The sequence below is a fragment of the Equus quagga genome, chromosome 4 (assembly GCF_021613505.1).
Source record: "Equus quagga isolate Etosha38 chromosome 4, UCLA_HA_Equagga_1.0, whole genome shotgun sequence".
Lineage (NCBI taxonomy): Eukaryota > Metazoa > Chordata > Mammalia > Perissodactyla > Equidae > Equus > Equus quagga.
In genome coordinates, this window is record NC_060270.1 from 108,930,956 (window position 1) to 108,940,418 (window position 9,463).

Below are 9,463 nucleotides of genomic sequence, written 5' to 3' on the forward strand. Positions count from 1 at the left end.
TATGGCAGCTGGCCAGATATGCTTCTGTGTCAACCATTTGTCTCTCAGGACTACACGAAAAAGCTTTTTAGTTGGAGTGATGATACAGATGAATTCCATTCTCGTCTGGGTAGTTAAACGCATTTGAACTAAGGTGATTATAGCCTCAGCTTTTATTCATTTTGCAATTGATTTAAATCTCACCTACGTTGGCCTTGACCAACCTGGACACAGCCTAGACTAAGAAGCAGCTTTGCTCTGGAAATAAAATTTAGTCCCCAAACAGGGCTCCTGCACTAAAGAAATAAGCTGGGGCAGGTTATCTGTACATTTTCTCATCACTATAACAAAGATTACTGGACCACCATGAAGTTAAAATTGGATAATAAGAGAGTATTTTTAAAGGTAAATAATTGGAAGAACATAAATGCAAGGCGTTCTAAAGCACAACTGAGTTTTCAGCACAACTGATTTTACCCCAACACATGTATCATTCGGATCAGATTAGCACACCAGTGGGAGAACAGAGGGTGGGTGTAATTCATGGACTGCTTGTGGGCAGAGCAAACTATGGGAGAGCCAGTGCTGGCTGACTACTTCCTGATTCTCCTACTGAAAAGATAAGAATGATAAAGGAGATTGGTAAAGCTCTCACCCTGGATAGAGATTAATATGCATTTCCTGGTAGTCATTTAAAGTCGCTTTCTGAAAAATGACCTGGTGTCGCTTGTGATCCCACTTTGTGACTGTCAAACTAGAGTTCTCATCCACAGAATCCAGGCTGTATTTTAATTTCCTTCCAGGTGAACATCACAAAAACTTCAGTGAAGACAGCTGCCATCAGCATGCCCTGTTTTATCAGGAGTACATTTCAATTGTCTCCATTGCTTCACCTCTTCTGGCCCACAATCAAGTTCGTATATAAACTGTCACCAGCTGGATAATTTCTCATTAGAGTTTTCTTTAATTCTAGAGATAGGCTTTCTGAAGTCTCGACAAAAAGATAAATCATCAGTGTAAAAATCGAATTTAACAGGAAAATCCATTTATATCCAATAACTTACATATTAAAAGTATTTAAACTTCTTAACGCTTGACTTTTGGGAGGGGGAGGAGCTTAAGGCTGAAAGAACAAGTAATATATGAACTACTTTATCACAATAATTCTCAACCCCAACTTCACATTGGAATTGCTTGGAAACTATTTTTTAAAATAGCAGTGCCTGAGTCCCCTCACCAGATATTTAACTTGCCTGGGAAGGACAAAAGTATGACATTTAAAAAAAGCGCCTCAAAAGATTTTAATGGTCAGTCAAAACATTTCCTCCAGGGGAGGCAAAAGAGGCTGGGAAGGTACCTATAAACACTGGATCCCCATAACAATGGTGCTGTTAAATGATGGGGCAGGACTCCAAGAGAAATTCAAGGTGATATTCACAGCTGGTGAAGAAGGTTCCTATGAAGGAGGCTATGATTAGCAAAGACAACTATGAATGGGAAGATAACAAGTAAGGTTACCTACCTCCACCCTCCACTACCTGGTGGGGCTTAAGTGCTTTCACAGGAATCCTCCAATCCTCAAAGACATAATTTAGCTCTAAATCCAGCATCTGGCTTCTGACTTGGATCCGTAGGTCTCTTTCAGCTGCCCTTCTGTTTATTCCCATTCTACACGTTTGCTTCGGTGGTTCCCACGTCCGTCTACCGAACACTCTGTTTTCCATAGACCATTTTGCTGATTGGTCAAAAGCCCTTCAGAGTCTATTCCCATCTTTCTGTCACATGAGCAACTCCCCAGTGCTCTCAATTGTATTCTCCGCTCAGTAAAAATATGACTCTGTCCTAACATTGTTCTATCTTCCACGTATTTCCTTCTCTGTTGCATATATATCATATCATTCTCTTTGCTAACAAAGAAATATCACAATATTTTTATTTAAAAGTCTGCAATCAGAAAATAATCTGTCATATCATATAAATTTTTCATGCCCAGATATTTACTCATCTGTTTTCCTCAAAGACCTAATAAAATAGTCAAAGAGCCGCAGTCTATTTTAAATTAAAATGCATGGCTTTAAGGGCTATTTGACATGCAGTAATTATTTGCATAGTCTTCTAGCCAAGCATAGAAATTGCTAATGTCTCTGCCCTTGAGGGAAATGACTGTGCAAAAAATTTAGAGCAAACATGATCCAACTGTTCACACAAAAGGGAGGTTGCATAAGAAATTCATTGTGTCTCAACCCAAATTTTCCCTCGACTTGCCACAAATTAGCATGTACTTCACCTCTTTGGCACCAATTAAAATCATAAACAGATGAGCTTTTTAGCAGAGGAGGGCCGATGTGCCCTCTCCACAGATGGTCAGTATCACATGTTGCAGTAATGGCTGGACACGCCACAGGGGTACCGTATAAAAACAGACTGAGAGCACTGCAGCTCCAATTGCTCCATGTTTAGAATTGCCTCTCTTTCAAGATGGATTTCCTTCATAGGAATGGAGTGCTCATTATTCAGCATTTGCAGAAGGACTACCGAGCTTACTACAATTTTCTAAATTTTATGTCCAGTGTTGGAGACCCCCGGAATATCTTTTCTATTTATTTTCCTCTTTGGTTTCAACTTAATCAGACAGTTGGAACCAAGATGATATGGGTAGCAGTCGTTGGGGATTGGTTCAATCTTATTTTTAAATGGTAAGACTTCTGTTTTGTTTCATTTTTCCTAAAGCTTATTCTTGAATTTGTAGATTTGGCTTAATGATCACACTTCAAATGCGTGTAGTTTTACTTGGAAAATCTTTGAAACATATCAGCTAACTTGAAACATCGATTCAGAAATAGAACTTACAAAAGCATAGAAATGTATCTGACTTATAAGTAAATTCCAAAACCCTGTAACACATATGCTGTGATTAACCAAGAAGTTAGTTAAATAAGCAGCACCACAAAGAACAGATCGAGGATTCCAGGGACCACTTTGATATTCCCAGGCTAAGTACCCAAAGCACCCACAGGATTTCCCCTGCAAGGAAAAAAGTCCCTGTTTTATTGGAAACTAGGATGCCCAAACTCCAAATGACTGTGTCATCCTCCATAATGAGAGACAGACAAGAATCCAAGTTCTTTCTAAGTCTCTTAACCATGAGATTTCTCCATCAACCCTCTGCTTGAGTCATTTTTAGAGATGAGAATAGCTAGTCTCCAATTCAGTAATAGTTGTGTATTTAAATACAAATGCATATTTATATTTCCTTAAATACAGGATATTATTTGGTCATCGGCCTTACTGGTGGGTCCAAGAAACTCAGATTTACCCAAATCACTCAAGTCCATGCCTTGAACAGTTCCCCACTACATGCGAAACAGGTCCAGGTAAGCAACTATAGCAGCCTCGAGTTACTAAAGATATTAGACAGTCATTATGTATGATTATCATCTAATAACTGTATGATACTATATAGGGTATTAAAGAAAATGTCGTGGGTGAGGATGCCAAAAGTTCATAAGCACAAAAATTGCTAATGAGAAAGGAAAGAAGTTTTATGAAGAATCAAATTTCACTTTGTTATTTGTAAAAGGGTAAGTTAGGAGAATACTACCCAAATGATTTTATATTTGGCATTTATTTCTTGGAAGAACGTAATGCTTTGATACTAAAACAGACAAAAAAACAGCTAGAACCAATTCCCAAAGAACTATATTAAAATCCCAGAAATGTAGATTTCTCTGCTGCTGAGCAACTTTCAAAGTTATTATAGGTTTTCTGAGAATCTCATGAATGAAAGAAGAATAGACAAGTTTTCTGTACGAAAGGTAAGGACTTCCTGGTGTTACTATTGCCAGTACAGATTATCTCTAATCCTAGAATGATTTCTTCAAAATTTCTTTTTTTCTCTCATGTATATAGTATGTAAGTAGATTTCTTGGACCCTTTCCCTTTTTATTATAAGTAAGATTCTGTATGAGTGTAAAATCTTTACTTATGGAAGTTGAGTTATTGAAATACATATATAAAGGAAAATTTTGAAGGTTTTTTGAAATATATATATAAAGAAAAATTACGTTATTTTAATTTCTAAGACTGTTTTATGGTACCTCACCACAGTTTGTCACATAGCATAAACTTCTTGCCATTTGACATCTTGAAACGAACCCTGATATATAGTGAATGTGTAAGTTCTCAATGAATTTTCTGAACGTCTTTCTTTTTTGCTCCCATAAGAGTACACATCCGTCTGTTATATTATGTACCACACTGTACCATTGTTAATTCTTTATATGTCTGGTTCCCCCAATAGACTGTGGGTGCCATCAGGTCAGGGAGGGTGTGTACTTTATCTTTGTGAAACTAGTTTGTGATGGACGGATGGATGGATTGGAGGATGGATAGATGGATAAACTTTGAGACAACTGAAATGCTACCTTGGTTTATCCCAGTATTTCCCAGCATGTGTTCTATCTTATGAGACCTTTTTCGGAAAAAAAAAAAAAAAGAGAAAAAGAAAAAAAAATACTGCATTCTATATTCACTCCTTGGAAATTTACAACTCATTTAAGTATATAAAATGTTCTGAAAATTCCCACGTAATAAATAGATTTGAAAGAAACAGATCTATGAGAAATAGATTTGTCTTTGTTTAATTTAGAGTTTTTCAAGAAGAGACTGGTATTTAACCTGAATGAATCTCCACTTGGTGAAAACTCAGTGAGAATATTAAAGTAAAGTGATAAACAAAAAACCAAGCAGCGTGGGAAAGCTATTCTGAGAGTAGAACAGCTATGTGTCTGCAGACTTCTTCTCCCAGAATTGATGCCCCCTTTCCCGCTTCTCTTTGTCCATTTAATAGCAAAGATTCCCATTGCGGTGGCCGGCCACAAGATGGGCATACAGGTAGCTGCTAGTACCTAGTAGTCAGTTGGTAAATCAGACATGGTAATGACACCCTTCAGATGCTTAAGTTTTCAGCCCAAAGAAAATAAACTGATTCAAGATCCAACACAAGTACTTTCATTTTCTCATCAATTAGAAACAATTAGATATGAAGAATGAATACGGATGTGGCAGATTTTGGTGCAACACCCTGAGTTCTTAATTAGCCTTGAATGTTGTAATTTCTGGAATTTGATGAACTTGAAAAATCTAGAAAAAAACTTTTGAACTAGTGTTTTCAGGCTCAATCTGACTCAATTTTCTTTATTTCTACCTATGTCTAAACACTACCTATAATCTGTGCCCTCTGGTGTTTTCTGAGTTATTTGTAATTTTCATGGCTAATATGCTATTCTGCTGTCCATTTCTGATAGTGATACTCTATTAACTACCATTCAAATGGATTGACATTTTGTTTTATCAGGAAGTCCCTCTGGCCATGCAATGGGCTCATCATGCGTCTGGTATGTCATGGTAACGGCTGCCCTGAGCCACACTGTCAGTCAGGGGGATAAGTCATCGACCACTCTGCACAGGTGAGCTTTACTCCAGTTTCTGTAGCACTGTAATACGACAGTTTTGAACACAAAAAGTCTTTTTAAAAATTCATTTTAGCCTATTTTTCATTGTTGAAATGTGCTTATTCTACTCTATCATAGCCAAAATAGCAAAATGAATAGAAAATTAATATTTTGCTTTATGATAATGTCATAATTAGCTCACAGCTATTACTGGAAATGTTTAATTGATTGATGATTTGCTAAATGTGCCTTTGGGTTTCCATAGTACAATAATCACTTTGGTAGCTCATAAATAAGTCATCTAAAATTATGTAAGGAAATGTTTTTGCATGTACATTCCCTTGCTTTAAGATTAACTAGAAATTTTGAGAATCATCATTCCCCTTGAACGCATCAGTTAATTTAGTATAATTATGCTTCCTTCTTTGAATAGCCAATACTTGTGACATCAGTAACATGCATTCTAGCTTTAAAGACTATGCAACCTTTTTAAAAAACTAAAAACGTTCTAGAAGCAAACTCAAAAGTGAAAATCAGTAGATTTAATGTTAGTAGATTTGTAATGTTTAGAAAAGCCTAGAATTTTAAATTAAGATTACTTAAAATTTTTATAGGAATTGGACTGTTTCCTTTTCTTTCCTGAAATATTTTAACTATCATTAAAACTATCCTGAGCACAACTTTAATCATAAATTTTTAGGCTACCTGAGATAAGATTTGTCAGCTAATTGCTTAAAAAATATTATAACATATACCATTAGATAAAAGTTCTTTTAAAATAAAAAATTTCTGAGATCCACCATATATTCCACTTTTTAGAGTAGTATTGGGTAATATAGGAAACAAATGACCAAAAGAATTTCAGCATCTCTAAGGTTTATTCTAATAAGACTGCAGCCTATATGCCTTAATGTATTCATTATCCAACCGAAAACAACAAAAGCAGTAGAAGGTTGTTGTAAATTAAAGAAATTAGCATTTTCCATCCAGAGACAATTTCTCAAAGTAGGAATCAAGATAACCCTCACCTTTTCTCTGTAGTTCATTTCTTCCTCCAATTTCCAAACCTAGAAAAATATTTCTTTCTTCTAAAAAATTTTTTTCTTAACTCATTTTCAATTGTTATAACTGCAAGATTTACTTCATCCATCAAAATTTAGTGAGTGCCTACACTGTACCTTAATATTACCAAATCCTTGTTGACTGTTCTTCCATATTCATAACCCCAGCTTACTGCCTCTTTGAAAGTCTCATTTCTCTCTGTTCCTTAATCTTTCAATAACCAAAATTTGGTCTGGTTATCTGGAATAAACCATTCAGAACCTCCAAGGATTCCTAGAACTCAATATTGCTAATTCTTTTTATTAAAATGATGAGATTATTTGGATTTTATTATTTTTATGATTTTTGCATGTTGCTGCTTCTAATCCATATTATATAACCTATAGGTCAATTCCCTTGTTCCTTATTTTCTATATGTCAAAAAACGAGGAACCAGGACTCGAGAGTCTGTGAAATTAAACCTAGTGAGAGCCGGCCCTTGATGGAATGCCTGTGTGCTTTTCATCAGAGTGGCAGCTGCCTCTCCAGTGAGTTTTCTTCAAGCAAAGAAAGCTTGAGAGAGGAGGGTAAAGAGGAGGCACATATGACAGGGAGTAAAAATATGTGTAATTCATTCTTGATCATTCTGGATATTAGTAATGCCCCCAAACTTGAATTTCCCCTACATCATTAAAATAACTCTCAGGATGTCAATTTGGTTTCCTTGTATAGCACTTATTAAAATCTCAGGATATAGCACTGGTTAAGCTTAATGCATTGATAAATGTAGAAACCTCTATTAAATCTTTTCAAATTCTATGGAGCACATGGAGACAACATTTTAAAAAAAGACTCTAGAATCATGATGTTATATCACAGCTAGCAGATTCCTCTGGGAAAGATCATTTGGTGTCACCCCCCTGTTTTTATGAGTGATACAATTTCTTTGCTTTTTATGTTTGTATCTATTCTTCCATCGTAGACTGACCTGGTCATTTCTTTGGAGTCTTTTTTGGTTGATTCAAATCAGTGTCTGCATCTCCAGAGTATTCATAGCAACACATTTTCCTCATCAAGTTATTCTTGGAGTGATTGGTGGTAAATATGATCACTTACCTTTAGTTGGGTCATTGGAAAGCTTTAGTGTCAGTTCATGTTGTCAGATTCTTCCTGGTAATCACTTCCCCAATCTCAGGTAATTCTGTCAAGGCACTGATACTTAATGCTACCATGGGAGCTTAAGTGGTTTAACACACCTCTCAAATCCTCCACGTCTGCAATGGCACACCCAATAAACACCCAACCTCTTACTGAGGCAGGCTTCTCTGAAGTGACTAGAGCTAAATCCAACTCTCAAACCACCACTTCAGACAGCCTGCTTGTGTCTTGGTTTGGGGGACTTAAAAACAGCCTTCCATCCTGCACACCACGCCACTCTCTCTGAAACATCTGGAGTGATTATTACATGGCTATGTACTTCATTTAACGGCTGCTTTGTATGCCCGAAGCAGCATTCACCGTGACTGAGTCTCTGCAGTTCAGCCCCACATGCCTTTCAAAGGCTTTCTAAGGTAATTGGCTATGGCAGTTGGAATATCAATTGCAGGCACCTAGATCAGTGCTCTGCCTATAAAGTAGGTTGTCACTCAGTGCTGTGGACCCCTGAAAGATCTACCTGTGCTAATGCAGATGATGAAAAGACCATGGGGCAAGTGCGTGTTTTTAGTTATTGCCTAAAAAAAGGCTTTGGAAAATGGATAGAACCTGGGTGTCTAAAGCCCTTTATCAAACTATGGCTAAATTCTTTAATTCAGAGAAGAATGATTCCCGAGGGGCTCAAGGGCAAATAATCATCTTCAGTGTCTCTTTCCTAATCCCCAGGCATGCTTGTGGCAGAGGCCTTTGAACACACTCCAGGCATCCAAACAGCCAGCCTGAGCACATACTTGAAGACCAACCTCTTCCTTTTCCTGTTTGCACTCGGCTTTTACCTGCTTCTCAGACTGCTTGACATTGACCTGCTGTGGTCTGTGCCCATAGCCAAGAAGTGGTGTGCCAACCCCGACTGGATCCACATTGACACCACACCTTTTGCTGGACTTGTGAGAAACCTTGGGGTCCTCTTTGGCTTGGGCTTTGCCATCAACTCAGAGATGTTCCTTCAGAGCTGCCGAGGGGAAAACCGCTACAAGCTGAGCTTCCGGCTGCTCTGCGCAGCGGCCTCACTGACCATACTGCAGCTCTACCATTTCATCAAGATACCCACTCACTCGGAGCATTTATTTTATGTGCTGTCGTTCTGTAAAAGTGCCTGCATCCCACTCGCTGTGGTTGCTGTCATTCCCTATTGTATTCATATGTTAATGAAACCAAGTGAAAAGAAGATTAATTAGAGCTGTGCACAGAGTTATTGCTCTGTGGTCCCAGGATGACCCTCATCCTCCATCCTCCAGTAGAACCACAGAGCAGGGAGAGACTGGAGGCTTCCAAGCGGAGGTCACAAAATGGCAGCCACAGGCCCCATCCCACGTGTGTTTAGTTTGGCCTTCACAGTGGTCTTCTTTTTGTCTTTATTTCTATTTTAAATTAGTTGGCAACATTTAAAAACCAGAATATTTGACATAAAAATCTGAATTTCTGTATCATTTTGAAAAATCTGTCAACATGGCAATAGGGAGGTCTGCATTCCCATCTGGAATCAATCAACTATTGCTGATTGTGCCCAAAAGGAGGCATGTACTCCATTTTATCACAGTCTTCAGCACCCAGACAGGGGTCCCAGTATCAGACACCTTTATCATCTTAAGGTCAGGCTGCTTCTGGCTCCTGTGGAAATCGTAATGGAGACCTTAGTCAAATCCAATCCCCTCAGTTTTCAGAGAAGACAATGGAGGTTCACTCAGGTGAAAGAGCTTGCTGTTGTCACACCACCATCAAAACAGGAATTAGAACCCAAGTCTTCTGACATGTATTTCCATTACACTATGTTT

The 9,463-nt window shown here is 37.8% G+C and overlaps 1 protein-coding gene across 1 annotated transcript; it reads left to right on the forward strand.

The window, feature by feature from the left end:
- Window positions 1-2,457: 2,457 nt before the first annotated feature.
- On the forward strand, window positions 2,458-8,866 carry G6PC2 (glucose-6-phosphatase catalytic subunit 2). The gene is made up of 5 exons (XM_046657949.1): window positions 2,458-2,675; window positions 3,244-3,353; window positions 5,336-5,447; window positions 7,456-7,571; window positions 8,355-8,866. Exons 1-5 carry the CDS (start codon window positions 2,458-2,460, stop codon window positions 8,864-8,866), a joined length of 1,068 nt encoding a protein of 355 aa, XP_046513905.1.
- The last annotated feature ends 597 nt before the right edge of the window (window positions 8,867-9,463 follow it).

What these genes read in the sequence shown, in the direction of transcription:
- G6PC2 (XM_046657949.1), top strand. Translation starts at nt 2,458, where the DNA reads ATGGATTTCCTTCATAGGAATGGAGTGCTCATTATTCAGCATTTGCAG. An exon ending in TTCAATCTTATTTTTAAATG is followed by an intron (nt 2,676 to 3,243) that starts GTAAGACTTCTG and finishes CCTTAAATACAG; the next exon opens with GATATTATTTGGTCATCGGC. An exon ending in TCATCGACCACTCTGCACAG is followed by an intron (nt 5,448 to 7,455) that starts GTGAGCTTTACT and finishes CTTCCATCGTAG; the next exon opens with ACTGACCTGGTCATTTCTTT.